The following is a 25,697-nucleotide window of genomic DNA, read 5'->3' as shown; positions in this document are numbered from 1 at the left end:
TCAGAAATCCGCCTGCCTCTGCCTCCCAAGTGCTGGGATTAAAGGCGTGCGCCACCACTGCCTGGCGGGAAATTACCTTTAAATGATATATATTTCTTTGTACTTTATGTAGTTTTAGGTAAATGACTAATATGAGTCCGTCTGACCTTTTTAGACAACTTTACTGCGTCATTTTACCCTCTTTGCTTTTGTTCTTTCTGTGCTGAAGTGGGGCCGACTAACAGTCATGGCTGTCCTGGAACTTAGATATCTGCCTACCTCTGCTTTCTAAATGCTACACGCCACCACACCAGGCCTCCTTTTACTAATTCTTGGAGAGTTTTATACATGCTTACAATATATTTGATCATTTTCACTCCTGTTCCTCCCCCTAACTTCTGCAGGATACAGCCTCCCCCAACTTCATATCATCTTTTAATTTAATGATGGAGTTAATTTTGTAGTATCCATACACATATTGATGGGGGGCTGTGCCCTGGAGTGTGACCCACCTACCAGGAAATACAACCATAAAGAAAACTGACTCTCCCTTCCCTAGTGACCGTGAATTACCCATAGCTTCCCAGTTAGAGGTTGGAGTTTGTGAGCCCTTCTCCATTCTGGAGTGTTGGCTGGCAAGATCTTGAGCAGGTCTTGTGCAGGAAGCCACGGTGCCATGAGTTTGAGAGTACCTGAGTCCTGCTGTGTCCTTCTCAACCTGTGACACTTAAACATTTTCACAGTCTCATTCCCAGTGTTCCCTGAGCCATGGTGGAAGGGAAGTGATAAACACATCCATTGGTCTCTGAGGATCCCACAGTCACTTGATTTCTGTGCTGTGACCAGTGGTGAGTCTCTGCACAGAGAAACTGCTTCGCTGAGGACTGAGAGCTTGATACTGTGTCAGTTTGGCAAAATAATAGTAGGTTCACCGCTGGGGCCTAGGAGGCCACAGTATTGGGTTCAAAGGGCAGATAACAGCCCCAGACATAGGTTTTCTTCTATGTATCAGGGCGTAAGTCTAAGCAGAAAGCACCTGTTTACCCCTAATAATCTTTGTGCCATCGTTCCCACCTTGGTTGTATCTCCTCTTGTCAGGCCAGCCTTTATTGTAGCTCACAGGGTTAGTAGCTGTTAGATAGAGGACAATACTCTATTGACTGGCTGTATTGATTTCTGTCCTGGCTATTTCATGCTACTGACATCAGATTTTTTTTTAAAAACTCTTGATATATGGTTTTAATGTGGATTTCTTCTTGTTTGTTCCCGCCCTTCGTTGGTTTAGTACCTACGTCAATTTTTGAAGGTCAGAATTAGAAGATTTGAATGCTCACTAGAGTATATTTTGCTTAGGCAAGTATTCTGTATAAATCTCTGATCTAAACTAATAACATTCACTCATCTAAACGCTTTGATCTCACTTTTTAAATATTTTTAGTAAATACAGGAAGGCCACCAGCCAAGAAATGCGGCTGTTTGTTCTGGTTTCATTTGCTTCTGCTTGCAGCTCCATGACTTTCAGCAAGTGCTTGCTGAGTTCTAGTCTGGTTGTACTGTCTCGTTCTCATTGGGAATTTAAAACAGTGAAGAACCACGGTGTCCAGACATTTTGGAGTCTCAGTCACCTTGCAAGAGAAACTACTAGTTTAAAGATGCCTACATGAGAAAAATTAGTATCTTATTCCCAGTTTTAAAAACCCTGTTAATTTTATTGCATTTTAGAGTGTGAGACTGGTACTTCTCTGCTGGGTTTGGGGGCGGGAGAGATGACTGTCTACGAAACACTTCCAGCCTGATCATAACTGGAACCCTTTTCCTGGGCAATTAGATTGTCTTCACTTGCTTCATTTTTTTGGTTTGTATATTTTTCTAAAATATCTCAGTCACTTGCCTGATGATAAACAGCTCATAATAAAAAAAAATCACAAAGTTGTTTGTTTAATGTCTACCTTTGCTAGACAAGCCAGATTTGTCTTCATGAGTATACGGTGCGTGGCTCTGTGCTGCTAATCTCACTGACTCGGTAAATCCCCGGGCTGGTTATTTGGTAGCACTTGTCCTGTAGCTCATTCTCCTGGTTTTTGACTTCCACCCGGGCTGTAATTCTAAGCACATGCTTTGTGCACAAGTTGTTCATGCAACTTCTCTGAATGTACGTGCTTTGTGTCTTGTTGGTCTTAGCCTGTGGTATGCCTTTAGTAGTAGCAAAACTAGCGTCTGTCTAAGGGACTGAACGCCAGATGTATATCAAAGCCCCACTACATTTACTCTTAATGAATGGAGACTTGCTGCTGTCTGGAGAAATTAAAAATATATATTTTTTTTTCATAGCTTTGTCTAGAATAGATTTCACTCTTTTTTTTTTTTAATCCCATTGTCAAATTCAGAAATAGAAGCTATTTTCTGTGCAGGCTAAATTCAGTTGCTTACTTTTATTTTATTTATATTACATTTCTTAGTAGTTGTTTCCATGGCTCATTATATCTTTACGACTAATACTAATGACATATTATAGGTTTTTTTGTTTCAACCAAAGAAACAGAGCATTTAAGAATATGTGAGGAGCTGGGAGATGGCTCAGCAGTTAAGAGCAGTGGCTGCTCTTCCAGAAGTTCTGAGTTCAATTCCCAGCAACCACATGACAGCTCACAACTGTCTAAACTCCACTTCCAAGGGAATCTGACACCCTTAAACTCCAGTCCGAATTTTTTGTTTTTGTTTTTGTTTTTGTTTTTGTTTTTGTTTTGTTTGTTTTTTCGAGACAGGGTTTCTCTCTGTAGCCCCGGCTGTCCTGGTACTCACTCTGTAGACCAGGCTGGCCTCGAACTCGGAAATCTGCCTGCCTCTGCCTCCCAAGTGCTAGGGATTAAAGATGTGCGCCACCACCGCTCGGCTTCCAGTCCGAATTTTAAGAAAAGAACATGTGAAAGAGGGCTAAAGAGATGACCCTGCAAGCCAAAGCACTTGTTGCTCCTGCACAGAACCCATATTCAGTTCCCAGCATTCACATGGGCCTCGTAACCACCCCCCGAACTCCAGATTCATGTGATCCAGTTCTTCTGACCTCTGTGGGTACCAGGCATGCACATGTGTGCATACATAAGTGTAGGAAAGAACAAAAGAAAAGTAATGTGTGAACGTCTCAACTAAATTAAAGCAGTCAAGTAAAAAGACATGGGTAGCTCTGATGAAGTGAGTCTTTAAGACGGCCACCAAATGATGGTCTTTAAAACACCATGCAGCTCACTTAGGAAATAAGATAAACCAGTTAATCCTATCTGTGCCTTCATCAAAACTAGGAGGTAGGTTTCACAGTATTAGGGAAAAAGTGAACTAAACATCCGAGTGTAGCTTATTCCGTTAAAGACACCCTCTAGAGAGGTTTTTGCCAAGACTGCATAAACTTACACAACAAGAAGAGAACAGGAAACCACGCGCCCAAGGGTGAGAGCACACCCATTTCATTTTTCTTTAGAAAGGAAACTCCAAACTGAGTAGGTTATTTTTTAGGTTTCTGTCTTAGGCTAGATTGGAGTACCTGCTATTTGAAAGTACATAGGAACCAAGCTTAGTGGTACTTGCTTGTGGTTCCAGTTAAAGGCTCGAGGGGGAGGAGCTTCAGGTTGAAGAATCTCTTGAACCCAGGAGCTCAAGACTAGCCCAGAAGCATGCAAGGTCCTGTGATAGATACCCTTCCCTGGCATAGATCTCATGTGCCTGCCAATAAAGAGGACTATTATGGAGAATGAAAGAGTTACTCGAAACTCTTGGATACCTAGTGAAAAATAGGAAGCAAGGAGAAGTTACGTGTCTATAGAAATAAGAATAGCACAAAATTGTAAGACATGCTATATTAATTAATTTCGTGTTACCATGACCATAATACCAGCCAGAAACGAGAGGAAAAGTTGATTTTGAATTAGGTTTCAGAAGGTTCAGTCCATCATGAGGAGCAGGAGTGCAGTGATCTAAGCATGAAAAGCCAAGCAGCCTGGAGGGCCAGCAACAGGAAGGGAAGCAAGGCAGGCTGGGACGGAGGGAGGGGAGGGAAGCAAGGCAGGCTGGGACAGAGGGGAGGCACGCTGGGCTAGGGCCAGGATGGGAAGGGAGGCACGCTGGGCTAGCTTTTTCTTTTCCCCACCTTTGTTCTGTCTAACTCCCACTTAGCCCACGGGGTGATGCTATCCACAGCTTCTCACGCTGGGTCTATTGTCTCTTGAAGCACCCTCTCAGACACCAAGGGGTATTCCTCTGAGCTTCCTTGATCATTGCAAATTCAGTCAAGTTGTCAGGGATGAGTAACTATCACATACACTAAGTACTGCTTTTTGTTTTGGCTAGACATGAGAGCTCATGAAAGAAAGTCTAGGTATTCATCTTAAGTCTTTACCCTTACTGTGTATAAGTTGTATTAAATTACTCGTCGAATCAAGGTTTCTGCTGAGGTATATAAAGAAGAAAGCAGAAAACAAACAAACCCAAATATTTTAGCTATTGAAAGCATTCTTTTTTCCAATTAAAAACAGTATATGACGCAGTTACCAAGAACCACCAGCCTTCTGTACCCTTTACCAATGTCGTTAAGTAAGCTTCCAGAAACACGAAGAGGAAAAACTGAATCAGAAACTTTAAAGCCTACTTGTGTAAAGACCAGGAAATGTAAGGTTAAGATTCTCCAGAAGAAATAAAAGAACATGACAAGCACTTTAGAAATTGACAGTAAGTTAAATATGGCTGAAAATATGGGAAAGGAAAGATTGAAATTAAGGGATTAAAAAAAGAATGAATCAGAGAAGAGCTGATAATATCAAAGATATTGATCTGTATTATATCTGTAAATGTACATGTAATTCGAGTCCTAAAGACAAAACAGTCAAAGAAAACAACACATAAGATAAACTTCCTACAAATAAAAGAAGTCTGGCTGCCATCCAAAGGACTCAGCGGGTACCTGTAAAAATTGACCTATCACGTCGTAGTGACCCATAGTATACTTCTTAGTATTTTTAGATTTTATTTTCTTTTATATTGCTCATACCGACACTAAGTTGCTGTCGGTAAAGACTACATGTAGCTGTAGTAATTTGTTTGGTTGACGTTAACTGACGTCTTCAGTCATGGGGAGGGGTCTTCGTTACTAGCAGATCTAGTTGCTGTTGGTTGTGGTACACAAATATGAAAGCTCTAGAAGTAGAGAACTCATAACTCTTAGAGTGCTTACCACTGACATTAGCATTACAAGGTGTTGCTCCACTCCTGGCACACGAATCACCCGTGTGCTGTGTGCTTCGCCTGCTTGTGCTTCAGGAGCTGCCTGGGTTTTCAGTGCTGGGTCGGATCAGCTTGTCTGAAAGGTTGACCCTGGTAGTATCTTATTACTTGTGCTCAAATGACCCTTATGTTACTTAATAATGGCCCCCAACTCAAAAGTGATAATGTTTGCCATCTGATTATGCTAAAGAGAGCCCACAAAGGACCCCCTGTAGATGAAAAGGGAGGGGTTCTCACTAAACAGAAAGAAAAAGATGTGTGTCGTCGTAACAAAGGTCCATGGTAAAAACTAACCCTTCTCACCCATAAACTGTGAAGAAGAAAAGACTTGGGCTAGTTGTGCTGTACCTGAAACTAAAGCTAGAGAAGAGTGTGCGACAAAAAATAGAAATGACATTAAATTTGTGGGGGGAAACGTGAACAGAAACAGTTGTAGTGGATCACAGTGCATTGTGCCAGGCGGTGCTAAGACTTACTTTATCTTGCCATGTAGACGAGGTTTCATCTCATGTCATCACAAGAAAAGAGAGCGAGGGTATTGAACAGCAAGGTATTGGGAAAGAACAAGCACACATCACACACTGTTTGCTTTCACTATTCTGCTTTATTATTGCTTATTGCTAACCTCTTAATTACAAGCTAAACTTCACCTTAGATGAGCGTGTTTAGAGGAAAATAGCATATGTTATCTATTAATGACATACATTTTATTATAAATGTTTGTACTATATCAGCATAGCTGTTGTGGTATTTCACAGCTTACGCTAAGATGACCTTTAAATTAACAATGGCCCCAGTGTGCAAAAGTCGTGATGCTAGGTAGCATATGTGAAGGAGAAATTACAGATGTGTGTGTGTGTGTGTGTGTGTGTATGTGTGTGTGTGTGTGTGTGTAGTGTAGTCCAGTACTGTCTATAATTTCAAACATCTTACAGGTCTTAGGACATACTTTTCACAAGGGAGAAGCTCCCGTAAGCACTCTTAATGTATCAGTTTGTTCTGTCCTATGGAAATGTAGGTTCATTTATAAATAGCTGACCAATACAAAATGAATTTAATTTGTGTTGTATGAAGGAGGGCATGCTTTGTTTCATTTTGTTTTAGCATTTCTTTTATTATTTGTTCTGCTTATTTATTTAGTTTTGGTTCTAGCAAGTGGGAAAGAACAAAGTTAGGTAGGTAGGGAGATGGGGAGGATCTAGAGAAGGAGTTGGGGGAGTGGGAATATGTGATCAAAATACATTGTATGAAGAAAACTCTTAAGAGTCAAGACTAAACTGTGGTTGTTGGAGGAGTCTGGAGACCCGCTCAGAGCTGCAGGTGCCAGCATCTGGGGTTTTGGGAGCTTTGAAACTTTGGAGCCGTAAGTCTCAAGCTCTCACAACCTTGGGATTACAAGATGCTGAAATATGAAAACCTGCCCTTGAAGCTCCTGCTGAGGAGTGCAGGAAGCCAACATTGAAGAAGCTCCAACCATTGCCTGTTCATGACTCCATCTTGATAGGATAGATGTGTCCTTGTAGTTGTCCTCCCCCTCCCCCACTCCCACCCGACTATTGGTGGTAACGTTGTGGAGGAAGTAAACCCCAGAATCAAGGTACTAGCAGGCATGGAGACCACTGAACTGTCGTACAGTCTTAGTAGTACCTTGGCACTCAGGTGATGGAAGACAGTAGCTCAGGGTAAGAGCGTGTTCAGCGTCAACCCACTCATGAAGACTAAGCCTTGGGAGGCAGAGGCAGGCAGATTTCTGAGTTCGAGGCCAGCCTGGTCTACAGAGTGAGTTCCAGGACAGCCAGGACTACACAGAGAAACCCTGTCTCGAAAAACAAAAACAAAAACAAAAACAAACAAACAAAAAAGACTAAGCCTAATGGTTTTACTTTTCCTTTCTTAAAACTGAGACATGGTGTTACATTGTAGCCCAGGCTGGACTAGAACCCACTGTGTACCTCATGCTGGCCTCAAATGTAAGAGATGCCTTTCTTGCCTGAGCCTCCTGAGCACTGGGATTGCAGGGAGATTACAGTTAGGAGGCACGGCAGCTGCTTCTCTGTGGTTTAATAGCTTCCCCAGAGGCAGTACTGTCGTGTTCAAAACATGGAAATCTGGGTAAAACCCAATGCTTTAGTTACTTTGTTAATCTGAGATAGACTGCTTTAAACAACCAAAGATACTTATTTTGGCTCGTAGCATAGGGGTCTAAAGTCAAAGTGCTTTAAATGGTAATGGCCTTGGTTGACAAAGACCTGAAGTGGAACAGAGTGTCACGTGGCAACGAGTAGGGAACATGAGGACATCTGTGTCTTTACTGTTATCTGGGCTACCTAGCTTTATATAAGTCTACGTAACCCAAAGTGGAGTCACCTTGGAAGGCATAACTTGAATTGAGCCCCGACCAGATTGGCCTGTGGGCAAGTTTGTGCTACATTTTCTTGATGGTTGATTAACGTAAGATAGGCCCACTCACTGTGGGCAGTGTCATCCCTGGGCTGGCAGGCCTAGGTGCTGCCATAAAGCAGGCTGAGCAGGCCGTGGGAGCAAGGCCAGTGAGTAACCTCTGTGGCCTCTGCTTCAGTTCCCGCCAGGGTTTCTACTCTGACTTCCTTTGATGTTTTACTGATGTGGAACTGTTGTTCTCCATACCTTGCTTTTGCTTATGACATTTTAATCAATAGAGAAAAAAACAACCATAGCTAAGACAAATCTCTCTCAAACCAAGTACCAGGGGTTTTTCTTCTACTCTCTGAAATTATATTTTCTTTGGAATTTTCAGCCAGGATTCTACAAAGTGATATTCTTACTTCTTTCTCATAAAACTATCATTGGCTTGAACTTCCAAATTAGTAAATAAACAGGGAGATATCTGGTGCTGTAACATTAATAGTCTTTATTAATGCTTCTGCATTAAGTGCAACACTTTAATTTTATGTCAAACTCCCTTTTCATTTAAAAAAAACCACAGTCTGAATAGAGTGGATTTGAAAACAAAAGTCAACTCCTTTAAATACTAAGGCCTTATAGCCAAATGAGTCACTATTAAAAATAGTAAAGGTCTACTGAGTTTATTATTTTAAGTTATTAAAATTATTGCTTAATACTTGTTAACTAACAGTAGGGGAACTTTTTCTTAGGGAAAAGTAGAAAAGTTAGACCGAATGTGAATAGTGAGGCTCAGATAATTTGCAGGACCTTTATTCAAAAACAAATGCTGACTTAAATTAGTACAGGATAATTAAGATTGATAAGAATGTAATAGAGGAAATGTTTATTAATTAATTGGCCTAGGAAGCATAGGTTATGACCTCAATTAGTAATATGTACCTACCAAAGTCTTCAAAACTCCTTAAATAAAGGATTAATTTTACCAGAAAATTCATTAAAAGGCTGGACGCTTAGAAAGCAAAACGTGGGAAGTTTGACTGCAGTGCGCTTGTCTCACGCCATTGCCGGGCAGCGTGTGCTGGGCGTCATTGCTGGGCGTCATTGCTGGGCGGGTGCTGGGCTTCAGGGAAGCACCAAGACACTGCTCCAGTGCTTTCTCTTGAGAAAGCCCAGTCTAAGATGTGAGGAAGCTGAAACTGCTGTTCCCTGCCTTCCAGGCCCCCAGTCGCCGCTGGAAAACCACTCGGAGCAAAGTATCGGGGGTCCACAGACCCACAAAGGGGACCCGAGGCTCCCAAACTCCTGGACATCTAGGCCTGAGTGTTGGGAGTGGAGTTGGGGACCCGCAAACTCAGGACAGTGTCTAGCTTGGGGACATGGGAAATGGGGAGCTCTGGCTTAGCTCAGAGAGGTGGTGATTGTCCTGAGCTTGGTGGCAGTTGTGGCTAGAAGCTCAGAGCAGCCTTCAATGGGAGAATTCAACTGCCCCTCGATAGTTAAATGACTTCTCCGTGGCTCCCCATGGCAGATCTTTTTGAAAGAGATAGTCCATGGTTCTGAACTGTTTATTGACTGTCCATCGTGAAAAATGGCTGCATACCATACAGTACCAAACATCTCAGGGTGGACCTGAGATTAAATACCTTTTGCAGGGAGAAATGCCTGGGAAGGGAAGCTTATTTGGCAGGGAGCAGGGAGTCGCCTAGCCTCAGGTGTGTACCGGTATACCAAATCTCCAGGCCTCAGACCCTCTCTACCTTACCAAGCTTCCTGGTGTGGTTTTACGGCCCCACAGTGAGGTGACTGAAAAGGTAAGGGTGCTTGCTGCCCGCGTTAACGTCCGGACTTTCATCTCCCCAACTACATGGATGGAGAGATTCAACACCAGCAGATTGTTCTCTGACTTCCACATTCATGCTTGAGTATGAACACACATGCATGCACACACACAAGTAATGTAAATAAAAATTTAAAATTCAACAACATTTAAGCGTCCAAGTTAATATTTTCATAACTATAGTCATTGAGCCTTTAAAATATACCTCTATGAAATAAGCTCTAGCTTATACTCAACATTATTGATTATAATTTTTTCATGCTTTTAAAAATGTCACTTAACCTAGATTTTCAGAATGAATCTGTATCATGTGAGTTTAGATATTTTAAGATTTAATAAATATGAATAGAAATCATAGATTAATGTAAAATTATTTAAGGTTCATTACATTTGCCCTCAAGGGGACTTTAATCTAGCTAGAAAAGTTAGTATTTAAAATAAACTATTTCCCTTTGGGGGGAAAATGATCATTGACTTAATTAACACAAAGCTCTAGATTTTTCATTAAATAAAGCTGAAGGAAATGTTTCATCGTAAACATATGTTTCATTCTAAGTTGATAAAAGCAAAGCCACTCCATTTCCCTTGTTCCTTGTTTACTACAACTTTAATTTTCTTGAGTTATAAATGCAGATATTATAACCAACTGTAAAATTGTTGAAATGGGAAAATAGTGGAAACATTGAAGATGCAGTAGAGAAAGAAATGAGCTTTGGAGTTGCGAATGATTGCATGTAACTGATCCCAGCAGCCAGGAATCAGGCAGGGAAAGTGGGTCGGAAGTGAGGCTGCACTGTTGTACCCAGGTCCTTTCTGGAAAAAGAGAAGGAAGTGAGCGCTCTTTTCCTAACACAGTCAAAGAGAAGGAAAGATAGCTTCAGAATGGGAAGGATCCAAAATGGCAATTGCAGGAGCACACCCTCACAGGGTGACTTAATCTAGTGGACACACAGTCAGATTCATATTTTTAACTGACTATAAGACACACACACACACACACACACACGCACACACACACGCATGCTGGGAGGCATATTGTAAGATCTTAATGAAAACTGCTAAGGCCAAAAGGCATTATTATTCTTCACTCTCTTTCCCTCCTTTGTTTTGAGATAGGATTTATGTATCGAGGGTTGGACTTGACCTTGCCTTGCAGCCAAGAGTGACCCTTTCCCTTCTGATCCTGAGGTCTTCTGCCAGGTGCTGGATCACTGTCCTGCTTAACTCATAACGTTGAATCCAGAGCCTATGCATGCCAAGCAAGCACCGTAGCCACTCAGCCACATTCCCGGACTTATGTAACTTATTCTCAACTCCATCATAAATCAGCCATAACCAAAGAAAGGTAAACATCCCATATGTCCCCTTTTGATAGTACATTAATTTTTTTCTCACATAATATACCCTGACTAAGATTTTCCCTTCCTCTACTTTTTTCAGCTCCTCCCCTCCCACCTGAATCTACCCATTTCTCTCATTGGAAAATAAACAGGATTCTATGGGATATTATTAAATATAGTAAAACAAAAACTAACATCAGAATTGGACAAAACAAACAGAAGAAAAAGAGCTCCATAAAAACACTGATATAGAAGTCATGATATATACACAAATAAATAATAAGATTAAAAAGTGGGTCCTGACATGACATTATGAGACAAGGAACCTCCAAACATGCCATTAAATATAATATTTTTAGTAATCTAAGGGTCAAGTGCAAATATCTAGGGTATTATTTATGTTGGGTCATTTAATACGGAAGATTGTTAGTTAGATTTCTTTTGTGAAGTAGAATAGTATTTAATCTTGTTCATTGCCATTTGAAAAGCAATGTCTAATTCCCTTGAGTTTTAAGAAAGCTAACTTAGGTACAGTGAAAGTCTATTTCCTTTTTCTTATTCTGTTGTTACAGGCTGCCAGGGCAGCAGGAGAGAATACTATGCAGAATGTCATGGGCTTGCACATCAATTATTCATGTCTAGAATAAGAAGCAGCCTGCTTCCTGAATGTAGGTGAACCCATTAAAATATTAGGAAATAGTTCAAGTACAGATGAGTTCATTTTGTGCTACAGTGCTATGGTCAAATGTTGAGTATATATTCTAAAGCTAGATTTAGAACATTTTTATACAGTTATATTGTGCTTTTGTGAAGCATAGATAGACAGATAGGTATATATGTAGACCCCCTCCTCATTTTCAAGTTTCTTAGCACAGTTTTTGATGCAGCTAAATAAATACTCTTTCTGTAAGAGGCTAAAAGTTGATTATTTGATACGGAAACTGATAGGTAAATGTAAAATTATAATTTGTTATCAGAAATGCTACAATTGGGGCTGGCGAGATGGCTCAGTGGGTAAGAGCACTGACTGCTCTTCCGAAGGTCCTGAGTTCGGATCCCAGCAACCACATGGTGGCTCACAACCACCCGTAATGAGATCAGACGCCCTCTTCTGGTTTGTCTGAAGACCAAAAAAAAGAGAAGTGCTACAATTGATATATGTTTAATACCTGATGGAAGTACTCCTCAGCCTTTGAATTTTTGTTTTAATCATGTTACATAACACTAAATGTTGCTGCCCTATATAACACAGGATGAGTTCATTTTTACTCTTATATTCTAAATAGCACTTACAATGCATATATTAGTTGAACCAATGCTTTGGGTTCATGAACTTTTAAACTTTTTAATATTACTTTATTTTCCCCTTGTGTTAACCACAGATTCTTTTTCCATACCATATAATCTGAGTACAATCTCTCCTCTACTAGTTCCAGTTCCTCTGTTCATCCTCTCCTCTCCAGATCCACTCCCTTTTGTCCCTTATTAGAAAAGAATGGGCTTCTAAAAGATAACAACAAAACACAACAAAATAAAATACTGTAAGATAAGACAAAGAGCCCCAAGAGAAGGCACAGGAGGAGTCATACCTGGTTTTAAAAACATTTTTATTGACATTTTTATTTATTAATCTTCTTTCTTGTAGTTCCTATTCACTTGTCCTGTTTCTAGCTCTTGGGTAAATGTATAAATATTATTTTTTTTTTCTGGCCAAATTTCTGTGTTGGGGAAGCACTACCATACCCTATTTTCTCTGTTGTAACACTAGGGTATTGTTTTCCAAAGAAAGGTGACAGCATGCTCTCCTAATCTATCTGTGGCACATTTGCATTCTTACTTCAGCTCTGCCTTGGAAGGACAAAGGTGTTGCCTTCTCCCGAGCATATTGAATTCACAATAAAAAGGAATTGACTTGTGTGGAGTTACGAAGACTGCAAATCTCACTCAGCAGAGTGACCAGAGCTGGAGAGCCAAGGGGAACTCCCAGAGCTGGAGAGCCAAGGGGAGCTCCCAGAGCTGGAGAGCCAAGGGGGAGTTCCCAGAGCTGGAGAGCCATGGGGGAGCTCCCAGAGCTGGAGAGCCAAGGGGGAGCTCCCAGAGCTGGAGAGCCAAGGGGGAGTTCCCAGAGCTGGAGAGCCATGGGGGAGCTCCCAGAGCTGGAGAGCCATGGGGGAGCTCCCAGAGTTGGAGAGTCAAGGCGGAGCTCACATTGCAGTCCAGGTTTAAAAGCTACTAACTAAAGTCCCTCTTGCTAGGGCAGTAGTTGTCTTTGTCTCTCTTTATGTCTTCCCTTGATAGTATGAGCATACCTACATTGTAGAGAGCAAATGTGTTTTACTCAAAAGCCACTGATATAAATGTTAATGGTATCCAAGAACATCATCATGAAAACATCCCGGATAATGTTTTCCTATATAACCTGGACACTCATTAAACCAAATTGACAAAAATTAACTATGATAAATAGAATATGTATTTCTATTGAAATATGAAAATGAATTTTGTGGCACAATAGATAGTTTGGAGTAATTGCTAAGGAAGAATGTCATCAGAGTGATAAAGTTATATGCAAAATCTATAATTGATTTTACTGAAAATTATCCTGACCTACTTTTGAATACTTACCGTTAAATCCCAAAATGAGGCTCCAAAGGCGGGGTAATTTTTTAAAGTAGGAACATATGGATTCAGAGTCTAGATTTTAGCACACAATGTTCTTTGAGGTGAATTTATTTTAGATGCTTGCAATTTTCTCTTCCCGTAGTTGAATGTTCCATATCTTTTCATTATACTAAAGGAGCAAACAGAATGTTTTCCTTTGACTCATAATAACTTAGTCATGGAGTGATTATCTTTTCTTTGTGATGTGTATGTGGGAAGGATAGTATAAAAGCAAGGCAGCTTTTACAGTGATTTTTAAAGACTTTAAGAATATTTTTGCATATGTTTGCATTTGAAAAAATATGATCTAAAACCTGAGTGGTCTAATGCAAGCTAAAAAGTTTAGTCTTGGTGTGAGCTAATGACTGGTAATTCTCTGAAACTTTTCTTAATGACTTCAGAGTCCTTAATGGACTTGATAGCCTGTGGAAGGCTCTAGGCGCTGGGGGAAAACTGTCCAGTGAATTTCTAAACTGTAAGATAATTTCTTTGTGAGTTCAGTGAGAATTACATAATAGTGGCATCAATAAAGGTACCTCATTTATTTGATTTTTATTGCTCTTCCCCATAACAATTTTATACATTATTTTATTTAAGCTTATGCCAGTATATAGTCATTATTTTTTGTGCCTTTTTCATTTCTTTAATTGAAAATACTTAAGGGCATGAATACAGTTCTTTTTATATACCATTCATTGGATACCACAATACAGGAGTTGGTAAGATAAATAATATGAAACCATGTAGCAAAACAAGGGAGGGAAAGAGAATAAGGAATAATAATAATAATAATAATAATAATAATAATAATGCCTTTGGCTTTAGCAGTTTTCATTAAGATCTTACAATATGCCTCCCAGCATGTGTGTGTGTGTGTGTGTGTGTGTGTGTTGTCCTGTCCTGGAGCTGTGCTATCTAGCCCAGGCTGGCCCCAAATTCTCTTGTCTTCCTGCCTCAATCCCTAGAGTGCTGAGATTGGTTGTGTGTCACCGTGTTCTACTCCAGATAATTTGTTTCATTTGTTTTGTTTTTCTTAGACAAGGTCTCATATATCCCAGGCTGGCCTAGAACTTGTTATGTGGTTAAAGATGACCTTGAGCTTCCAGTTCTTGTGTCTCCATTTCTAGAGTGATGGGATTATAAGCTCATTGCTACCATACCCAGATTATGCTGTTAGGGATCAGTCCCAGGGTCTCATGCTCATTAGGCAAACATTCTACCAACTGAGGCACATCCCCTCCCATCCTCTAATTTACCGTTTTTGTTGTTTGCTTGTTTTTGAGATAGAGTATTTACTGCATAGCTCTGGCTGATTTGTAACTTAGTACAGAGACCATGCTCACCTTGAACTCACAGAAATCTGCCTTTGTCTGCCTCGGGAGTGTTGAGATGGAAGGGGTGAGCTGCTTATAGTACTAATGACATTAGGAAGCTCTGTATGAAGAGCTGGGTTCAACTCACAGTTTTAAGGATCTGTGTCACAGAGGAAGTGACATTTTACCTGTGTTTTGATCAGTAATACATATTGTATTCATAAGCTTATTCATTTCACTCTGCCTAATTTTTTTCCTATCTTGGACAGTGCCAGCCTTTGCTTTTTAGCATTTTAGTACAGGCAGAGCACTGACCATTTGCTATTCCAGACTTAGGGCCTCTAGCTTGTGTTTTAGTCAGTTTTCATTTCCCTGGGACAACTTCCTGCCATAAACAACGTAAGGGAAGAAGGTGCATTTTGGCTCACAGTTCTAGAGGTGTCAGTGCATAGGTTTTGGGTTTTGGTTCTGGATCCATGGTAAGAGTATAAAACATCCATGTGTCAAGAATGTATGGCAGAAAGCAGCTTATCTTGTGGAAGCCAAGCAGAAACCGACCGTGCTAGCAGGCTCCACCTATCCCCTTTATTCTGCCTAGACCTCCAGCTTGTTAGATGACACCACCATGCATGGTCAGTTCAGTTCTTCCTGGAAATGTCCTCCAGATACACAGAGAGATGTGCTTTCTGTATTCATTGGTATGTCTCAATCCAGTCGAACGATGAACTATCCACTTCAGCCTTTTATGTATTCTTTCTTCTTTTCTACTTAGAGTATGTCTTACCACCCTTAAAACCTCACCTGGTGGCTGGTCACATGGCTAAGTGGGTAAAAAGTATGTAAATACGAGACCTGAGATCAGATCCCCGAAAACTGTATAAATAGCTAAGCATTGTGGCATACTGCTGTATTCCTTGCTCTAATAGGCAAAGACAGGTGGACTCTACCTCTCACTGCTAGTTCCAGGTTCAGTAAGAAACCCTGTCTCAAAAAATATGGTGGAAGGTATGACAAGGTAGTGCAGAGGGTAATGAGTTTGCAGCTAAGCTTCATGACCTGGGTTCAGTTCCCAGAACCCACATAGCAGGAGAGAATCTACTCCCTCAGAGTTGTTCTCTGATCGCCACATGTATGTTATGGCAATGTGTGCACATATATAATAAATAAATGTAAGCCTTACTTTAGAAAGTAAGGTCTTGAAGCAATTGGAGAAGACATCCTGATGTCAGCCTTTGGTCTCCACTGGTGCCCTTATGGGCAAGCACACTTATACACACACACACACACACACACACACACACACACACAGCCGTTTGGAAATTGTCTATGGTGTTTATGAAGTTGTAAAAGCGTCCTTCCCCCTGTAGTTCATACATAAACGTCCAAGGTGGTAGGAATCGCATTAAATGGTTTTTAAACTTACATCTCTTTCCTCGTCAATACAGAGCTTTCTGATGATGGCTTATACCCTCTTTATCTTATGTTTTCACCATAAGGACTTAGTAAAAATACGTTTTCCCACTGCCGAGTCTGACAGCTGGAAAACAATTACAGTATTGTGCATATTTAGTGTTGGGAATAAGCAGGAAGAAGGAATAATGAATTTAAAATGTAGTGCACTTCAGCTAGGTGGAAAGGACACCTCAGACAATGGGAGGAGGGTATAGAAAATCACAGTGGGGAAAACCTAGTCCAGTGAGAAACTTGGAAGATTTGCATGGTCAGCTAGAAGGGTCCCTGCAGGGTAGCCAAGGAGGAGGCTGGGAGTTGTCTAAGAGATCGAGTTACAAAAGGACTTTGAAGCCATGCTAAGACTGTTGAAAAGCAAGTAAAAAAAATAAGTAAAACTTCTGACAGTTTGAGGGCAGATTGGATGAAGGCAACAAAGAAGAGGAAGATACCTTCTAATGAGGTCCTGTGCATGGTTTTGTGATGGCTTGTCAAAAGAGCAGTCAAATTGGGCCATTCAAGTCAGGAAATGTGATGACCTGTACTAACTATTCATGTAGGTTCAGAGTGGTCCAGGTGGGTAGTGGAGATTCGAAGGAGAGAGGCTTAAAGGTGATGCAATGTCAGTGATGGGGATACAGCCTGCACGGTGTCACTGGATGGTAGAGGTTGAAAAGGCATGAGCTGGTTTTGAGAAGAGCCAGGAGACAGACTGTCTCAGGCTTTGTAAAAACTACACCTACTTATTTTGTGTTTGGATATGTATGCACCAGGGCACACATGTGGAGGTCGGAGGACAACTTTTAGGGGCTCATGCCCTTCTGCACCATGTGAATGGATCTCAGGTCTTCAGGCGAGGCAGCAATTGTGTTTACCCACTGAGCCATCCTGCTGGCCTGCACGCGTTCCGCCACGTGTTGCTAGTGAAGTGGTGTGAAGTAGGCTTAGTTTAATGGTGCTGGGTTTGTTACTGTAGAAACAGTCTCCACGGCACGTTTGCACTGTTGATCTTGTTTCTTCTCAAAATGATAAGGCTCTCTTGTCCTGTTAGATATATACAGCTGTCAGCATTTTTCCAGGTGATTCTTTGGCCACATAAAATTATTTTATTTTGTTGTTTTAAAATACTTAGGCGGCTATCTTACATTATTTCTTCTCCCTTCCTTAGTTTCTTTTGCTCCCCGGACCACTTTTGCTCTGTATACCTCGCATGACTTTATCAGTATAAAAATCTAGGAACCACAAATGAGCAGAAACATGGTATTTGTCTTTCTGAGTGTGGCTTAGTTCACATAATATGAGCACCTCCAGTTATATCCATTTCCTACAAGTGACATCACTTTGTTCTTTATAAGTGGAAAAAAAAAAACCAACAACCCATTGTGTACATGTGCCACATTTTCTTAATCCATTCTTTTGGTGTTAGACACCTGGGTCAGTTCTGTAGCGTAGGTGTTGTGAATGGTGCCATGGGAAGTGTTTTTGAGTAAGGATTCTGTGAGAGACTCGATTGCAGTCTTCGCGGGGCCTACGAGGGGCTGGGCTGAATGATGTGTCTGGTGTGAGTGCACGTGTACATGTACATGCATGCGTGTGGAGGCTGGAGTCGGACGTTGGGGGTCTTGCTTGACTACTTACCACTTTGTACTAAGGCAGGTCTCGCCAGTACTGGAGCTCACCGACTCTTGCTTCCTGAAGGTCTGGAGACCCCAACTCTAGACCCAGTGCTGGGTAGCAAGTGTTTTCCTCCTGAGCCCCCCCAACCCTTTAGTAAGTGTCTTTTGTTTCATCTTGTAAGAACTGTTGTTTGTTTCAGTCCATGTGTTGACTTGGTTGTTCCAGTTTTAGGTTAGCTTTATGAGTTCTTTGAATAGTTTAGATATGAACCAGATGTCTTACGTGTAGCTGACAAAGGTTTTCTCTCGTGCTTTAGGCTGTTAATTTCAGTGAGTAAACATGAGACCTGAGATCAGATCCCCGAAAACTGTGTAAATAGCTAAGCATTGTGGCATACTGCTCTACAAAAGCTTTTTAATTCCATAAGGTCCCATCATTGAGTGATGGCACTATATTGTGAGAGAGCAGAGGCCTACTGAGAACGCTCTTGGCTACACCAGGGTGGTGAAATGTTTCCCTTCCCTTCACTTAAGTGACTTTCCATCTTACATTAAAGTTTCTGATCCAGTTGGAGAATGATGCTCATTCTTCTACATATGACTATCCAGCTTTCCTAATTCTGAATTGTTGGTTTATTGAGACAAATTACTTTAACCCACATATTCACAGTTCATAGTTCTGAAACACCGGTCAACGACAAACTTCTATGGAACTCAATCCCAAGAAATTCTTCAGATTTTGAAGCTACTCTACTTTCCCAGTCTCTCATGTCTTCAGAATCTTCTGGGGAGTCAAATTTGTAGAAACCTGCATAAACTTCATTCTTGGCTCAGCCGTGTCAGCCTTATGAGAAACAGAAACTGCCAGAGCCACGGGGAATGCGTCGGTGTGAAACGAGAGTGACATCTGAGGCTCAGCCAATGCTTCGCCGCACTGGAAGCCCTAGTGGTAAAGTCCCTTACCTGAGACACATGGCTTTGGGACCAGAGCCAAGCAGGTCCTTCAATGGTGCCCCAGGCTGCACACCTAAATGACTAATGTGGATGGGGTTGGAGGCACCCATGGGCGTAACAGGTCAGGGACCCTCCTCCCGGCTCTACTCTCAAACTAGGCCATCCACCAGTGTCCTGTGTGTCTGTCCCCACCCTTCTACACAACACTGCCACCATGGGACCCACCCCATTCCCAACCGTGCTTGCCTCTGTCCCTTCCTAAATCACACTGAGACTGAGGAACCAGCCATCACCTCTTATCCAGCATTCTTGTTTACATCTGGAGGTGATAGGGACATTTATCTCTTTTTTTTAACTTTTCCAAAAATTATAGTACTATCAATGTTCAGTGATTTACGTTTTAAAATTTTTTTCTGTGTGTCTCTTTATATTTTTCTTTCCCCTGGAAACTGGAGTAAATATCTACTCATCATTGGCTCATAGTAATAGTGTGGAATACTACTTCCTTCCATGTATTTCTTTTTTTTTTTTTTTTTGGTTTTTGGAGACAGGGTTTCTCTGAGTAGCCCCACTTTGTAGACCAGGCTGGCCTCGAACTCAGAAATCCACCTGCCTCTGCCTCCCAAGTGCTGGGATTAAAGGCGTGCGCCACCACCGCCCAGCTCGATGTATTTCTTAAATTATTCATTTTTAGATCCCTTGTTAAGATGTTACTTACTTAAGACGCAGAATATAATCTTGTTCGGCCCACTATAAATATTGCTAAATTAAGGACTTTAAAGAGTTCTGCAGATGGCAGATTTCTGTAGCTTTGCTTACTTCCTATTTCCCTCCAGGGTATCTAACAGAATGCAGATGGATCTTTATCTGAGAATGCTCCTTTGCTGCTATATCCCAAAACTGTAAGACTGGAATGAGGAAATCCACTCTTCTTGTCAGGCTCACTTCTTCAGTAATTGCTTTCACCCTGGAGACAGCAGCCTAGTTAGCCCTCCGTCAGCTCCCTGAAGTTAGTGAAGGAGTTTCCCGAGGTGTTTACCTCTGCGCACGTGCCTTTCATTGGTTAACCGTGCAACTTTGAATGTTAGATCATTTTAAAGAGGCAAAGCTAGCACATTCCCCAGCTCTTTCTTTTTTTTTCTTTTATTAAAAGGTTTATTTACTTTATTTACTAGTACACTGTTACTGTCTTCAGACACATCAGAAGAGGGTATGGGATCAAATTACAGATGGTTGTGAGCCACAATGTGGTTGCTGGGAATTGAACTCAGGATCTCTGGAAGTGCAGTTGGGGCTCTTAACCACTGAGCCATCGCTCCAGCCCCCCCTCCTCTGCTTTTTCTAGCAATGGTTTCAAGGGCAGCTTCTACCTTAGCTTATGCTGCCCATGGGATGGAAATAATGATAAGGCTATCACAATCATCTGCCATAACTTTATAGAATGAGTCTCACAGATTAATCACTCAGTAGAGCCTGTGTCTAATGGTGGTGTTACATAAGTGGGGTTTTGTTCTGTAGTCACTCTGTGTAGTACTTCTTTAAATAAGGAGGTTTTTATACAAGTGTATAATGTACTTTGAATGTTGTTCCCTTTCTTATGATTATGCATACACCTTTCTTTCTTGCATCTCTGACCTTTTATTGGGACCCATTGGGAAAGGTTCTCTGAAAGGACTGCCATTTTAACTATTTCTTAATGCCCTATCAAAAGCATTCTCAACGATGCTCACAAATACCTGAAAACATGTAGGTAGTGTACATTTTGAGGATGGAGAGATATAGAGGTTCACCGAAACTGTGTTTAGTTGGGTGTATGGGCACATGGCGTATATCCCAGCACTTTGGAGGAAGAGGCAAGTAGATCTCTGTAAGTTCAAAGCCAGCCTGGTCTGCATAATGAGTTGCAAGACAGCCAGGGCTATATAGAGAGAACTTGTCTGAAAAAACAATTACTTCACATAGCATATTTTGTTATATTTTTATGACAAAATAAATTATAACTCTAAGTATTTAAATTCTAAACCTGTGTAAAAATCCATGTATGTGGGTGTGGGAGGTTGTCACAGTGAAAGGCTTGCAGTGTTTTGTTGTATGTCTTACTCCTCCTGCTCCTGACATTCAGATGTAATACTCAATAATCTTTAACTTACATGTAAAATGAACCATGCTAGGATAATGTGCAGTTAATGCTTGCCTTCATGGGCATGTGCCTGAGCCTCACATCCAGGCTGGATGCTGTCACATGCCCGGTTCCTGCTGTCAGCCCATCATGAACAGATGGTGGGTTAGACCCGTGGGGCAATGTGGACCTATTGTTTTCAACTCTGCAGCAGTGGACAGAAAACAAAGCATTTTATCAGGGTAAACCAACTTCACCACTTCCTAGCTTGTTGGAAGGGTGTTTGTGTGTGTATGTGTGTCTGTCAGTTGGTCATCTGTCTGTACACATGTTTTAGGGATCAAATTTCCTGGTGGTACCTTAAAATTTTTGTCAAAGATGCAGAATGAAAGTATATACTGGAAGAAATTTTGATCCTTTTAACTCAGAATCCTGGGTAGATAAAGAATACATGAAATAGCAGTTTCTAATTTTTTTGACCTATGATTAAAAATATATTTTATGAGAACTGAAAGTGTAGCTCAGTAATAGAGTCTTTGCATATGAAAATTTATGAGCTTGGTTGGTTCCTGGTATAGCAAAACCATGTGTGCGTGTGTGTGTGTGTACATGCACACAATCATGTTTATACATACATAATTTAAGCTAAAACATAAAGAGTAAATTTTACCTCTATGTGTACATTTTTAATTCTTTTGTTATTTAGGTGATAATTCTTAGTTCTCTCTTAACAGCCTACTAAGTAGATTGGAAACTACAGTTTGAAAAATACTTTAGGACCTGGCAATGTGGCTCAGTGGGTGAAGGTTCTTGTCTCCAAGCCTGATAACTAGGCTTAATCCCTGGAACTCACGGAGAAAGAGAACTGACTCCCTTAAATTCCCCTCTGACCTCCACAAACATACTCTAATAATGCAAGAGCATGCCTGTGCACAAGTGCACACACAGAGATAAGTAACTATAAAGAAATACATGTTTGTGTATGCTTCTGAATTACTTGAATGAGAATGATTTTCCTACTTCATTATGCACGCCGCCTGTCTCTTAAGAAATTCACAGTGTTCTGTTACTTGTGTGTTCAAAGATCGACAACATGTCAGTGTGTTAGACAGTCAAGTTTTAATTGAAGATTTTAATGAGCCCTTTAATTTTCTCATTATACACATTTCTCCTCATTGCCCATAATCAAAAAGTAATTTTTTGGCTTTTCCTTATTTGTCATCATCTAGATAACTGTCGCCTTCTGATTTAACAGGTTATTTGTTCAATAGTAGGTACCTGAAGGAACTTGTGTTTATCTTAAGGCTCTTTAGGAGAAGCAGCTAGGAACTCTTGAATTTCTGTATCATCAAGCAGAGTTTTGAATATCATGGAGTTTATTTCCTATATCTTTATATTAATAGCTATTCTAACGAGTTATATTAAAATTCAGCCATCATATGGAAGTACGTAATCTTAGCTATCATTCATTACATAAAATTTTTATGAGGTAGGGGTTTTACTCAGTATAATTGCTATTTTCAAGGTACTATGCCATTATAGGGAACTGTAAAAAGTACATAAAATTATACTGCTATAGCTCTAAGAATTCACAAAGGTTAGAGGGAAAAAACTTCCTGTCCTGAATTGATACTATTGAAACTAACACTAAAGGTAAGTAATTGTCCTGTGAGTGACAGATTAAGAAAACTTTCTTTGCAGTGTGACTGGAGATAAACAAAATAGTACTGTAGTGAACTGTACAGATTAAATCTTGAGGTGAAGGCAGCTTATACAGCAAAAGGTAGTGTAGATGAAAGGTCCGGTGTATATGGGTGAGCTTTTATTGCAGATAGAGAAGGTTCTTGAATCATTTACTGTCATTAAAATAGTTCACATTTGCATTACAGAACTTCATGGAAGCCATTTTTCTTTCTTTCAGACGCAGAAACAAGTGAAAAAATACAAGCAAGTGGAATTCTTCAGTTGTTTGCAAATCTGTTGACGCCACAGGCCTCCTGCACAGCCAAAGTAGCCAACGTCATAGCAGAAGTAGCCAAAAATGGTGAGGTTTGCATCAAGAATTTTCTGCTCGGAACATCTTCAGTTTTACACCTTACTTGTCAGTATGTTTCATTAATTTATGTTTTGATTTCCTAGATTAGACGCTTTCTACTTTTTCTTTGACTTTGTTGCTGTTTTAGATGGCCCCGGTTAACAGTTATTTTCTTCATATATTCCCACTTATTCACAGTAGAATTAGGGGAATCTACTATTCATCTCTGCTGTTCTTTTGTCATTTTTACTTTAGGTCTAAGATTATTCCTATTATTTTAGCTCATCATCCGTTCTTCCTCTTACCACAGGGGAGCTGTGTTTTCTGTGTGTGTGTTGGTTTGTGTTGTGATATTGTGTAGAGAGCTTAGCTAGGTTTCTCTACTTCACCTTTTCCCGTTTGGAGTTGACATTGGTAGCAACAGTGCGGTTGGTAGGTATGTTCCCCTTTTCACTCCTGCTTTCATAGAAAACAGCTGTGCCTTAAATCCCTTACTGGAATTTAATCTCAACACTTTGGAAAAGCAATGATATCATAAATTACATAATGCTAAATCCATCCCATTGTAATATTTACATCCACTGACAGATTACTTGGAAGAATTAAGCAAAAGTATTTTTTACACGATTTTTATTTGATCAGTGCCTTAGTTAGGGTTTTACTGCTGCGAACAGACACCATGACCAAGGCAACTTTTATAAGGACAATGTTTAGTTAGGGCTGGCTTACAGGTTTAGAGGTTCAGTCCATTATCATCAAGGCAGGAGTGTGGCAGCAGCATCCAGACAGGCAAGATGCAGGAGGAGCTGAGAGTTCTGCATCTTCATCTGAAGGCTTCTAAGGGAAGACTGGCTTCCAGGCAGCTAGGAGTAGGGTCTTAAATTCCAAGCCCACAGTGACACACTTACTCCAACAAAGCCACACCTCCAAATAATGCCAGTCCCTGAGCCAAGCATGTACAGTGTTTTAGGAAACACTGCATAAGTAAAGCAGCCTTTAAACAAAAGGGGAAAACAGTAATTCTAGCAACACTTAGTATGTCTGTCTTTGACAGAATTTGGTATTATGCCTTTTATTCTAGTATATCTCAGAGATCGGTAGGTCTTATGGAGAGCTGTAAACGTTTCTGATTTCATTTGAGTAATTACCATGCTAATTGGTTTTGCAAAGAACTGTTGTTTGGGCTGGTAAGTCAGTGTGCATTTATATAAATTACCAAAAGTGGAATTGGCACAAAATACTCTCCTTATTTAAAGCTCATCAAAATGCCTTTCAAGTGTCAGTGAGCTTCTGTATTGGTAAATCATACTTGATTTGATTGTTCACTGAAAACTGGCTCTATGATTTATTTGTTCTTATCTAAGATAGTGAACTGGGTTCAAAGTGGAGCTTCCCAATTACTTGTTATCTCAAACTGACCTCTTCTAATACACAGCAGCTTGGCTTTTAAGATGAGCAGTTTGTTTTTAACCTCATCAGAGTCACAGTATAGATTTTGGAGAATCAGAAGGCAAGATTTATTTTTACCAGGAGTCCTCGTTTTTATTGAAGTTACTCATAGTCCTGCAAGCAGGGGTTTTGTCTAGAGGTGCTCTGGAGGGTGTTGGCTGTGACCTAGAGACAGAACAGAATGCTTGGCGCTAGCACTTCGCATCAGGCAGATAAAGAATATATTACTATACTCGTGAAAGTAAATGGATATGTTGGATGTTTATTGCTTAATTAACATCACTATTTTTTTAAAAAAAATGAGTGGCTGAGAAAATAGAGAAGACTCTTATTAAATGTTTTTCTTTTTAACATTTAGAAATGCAGCATGATACAATAGCATATTCACTGGGCTTATGATTCTCGTTAGAAACTTGACAATAAGAAAAGATTATCATTAGCAGTGATTTTTTTTTCTTTGCTATGTAGTTATATAACTACAAGGAAGTAATACTAGCATATAACTCGTAATTCCAGATTTAACATAGAATGTGTTTACAATTTTATTTGCATATAAAAGAATATGTATATTGACATATGTTAAAAACTTCAGTGACACATTTAAGCTTGATATGGAAGTATAGTTATAGTGATAGATGATTAGACCTTTTACATAAACTCTTCTTGTGTGTGATAGGCTTAAAGCTGGTTTGAGGTAGTAGAGAAACGAGCAAGACAGATATCTATGAGTGATTATTTTAAAATTAGTCTTGTGCCTGGGTGGATGCTCACTAAGTAAAGTCCATACATACTGCACAAGTGAGAGGCAGAGCTCGGGTTCCTAGAACCCACATGAAAACTGGGCTAATGTGTTGGTTGCCTACAATCTCAGCACTCAAGAGGCAGAGATGGGATTACCAAAGCATGCTGACTAGCCAGGCTAGCCACACACAATTCGTGAAGTCAAGGGTCCACAAGAGACCCAGTGTCAGAAAATAAACTGGAGAGCCATTGAGAAAACCTCCAGTGTCAGCTCAGGCCTCTGCACGGATACACATACACTCTTGTATACACATTTTCCCATGCCACATGAATATGTACACACTTGCAATAAATAATAAAAACTAGTATTGCACAGTGTCCATGATACCATAGTGAGTAGTTCTCAACATTAACCGCTATTATGTGCTTGTATTGTGTGTGTGTGTTTGTAAACATTGTTCTAAATTCTTTTGAAGTTTGTTTTAAAAAGTCCTCTAGGGGATTTTGGTAAGTATAAGGTTAAGAACCAAATCTTGGTCCAAAGCAAT

At 40.4% G+C, this 25,697-nt stretch overlaps 1 protein-coding gene across 6 annotated transcripts in view; it reads left to right on the top strand.

Annotated features, from left to right (window-relative positions):
* Rap1gds1 (Rap1 GTPase-GDP dissociation stimulator 1) overlaps positions 1-25,697 on the top strand; it is a 161,949-nt gene that overhangs the window by 29,362 nt on the left and 106,890 nt on the right. For all 6 annotated transcript variants that reach the window (XR_004119855.1, XR_004119854.1, XM_031375659.1 and 3 more), the window contains exon 3: positions 22,846-22,968. Coding sequence is in view for 4 of the 6 variants with exons in the window: in XM_031375659.1 (XP_031231519.1) it covers positions 22,846-22,968 (123 nt within the window). In the remaining 2 variants the exon portion in view is untranslated. The remainder of the gene's footprint in view (positions 1-22,845; positions 22,969-25,697) is intronic.

The sequence above is a fragment of the Mastomys coucha genome, unplaced genomic scaffold, assembly GCF_008632895.1.
Source record: "Mastomys coucha isolate ucsf_1 unplaced genomic scaffold, UCSF_Mcou_1 pScaffold16, whole genome shotgun sequence".
Lineage (NCBI taxonomy): Eukaryota > Metazoa > Chordata > Mammalia > Rodentia > Muridae > Mastomys > Mastomys coucha.
This window is presented reverse-complemented; position numbering and strand designations above follow the sequence as displayed.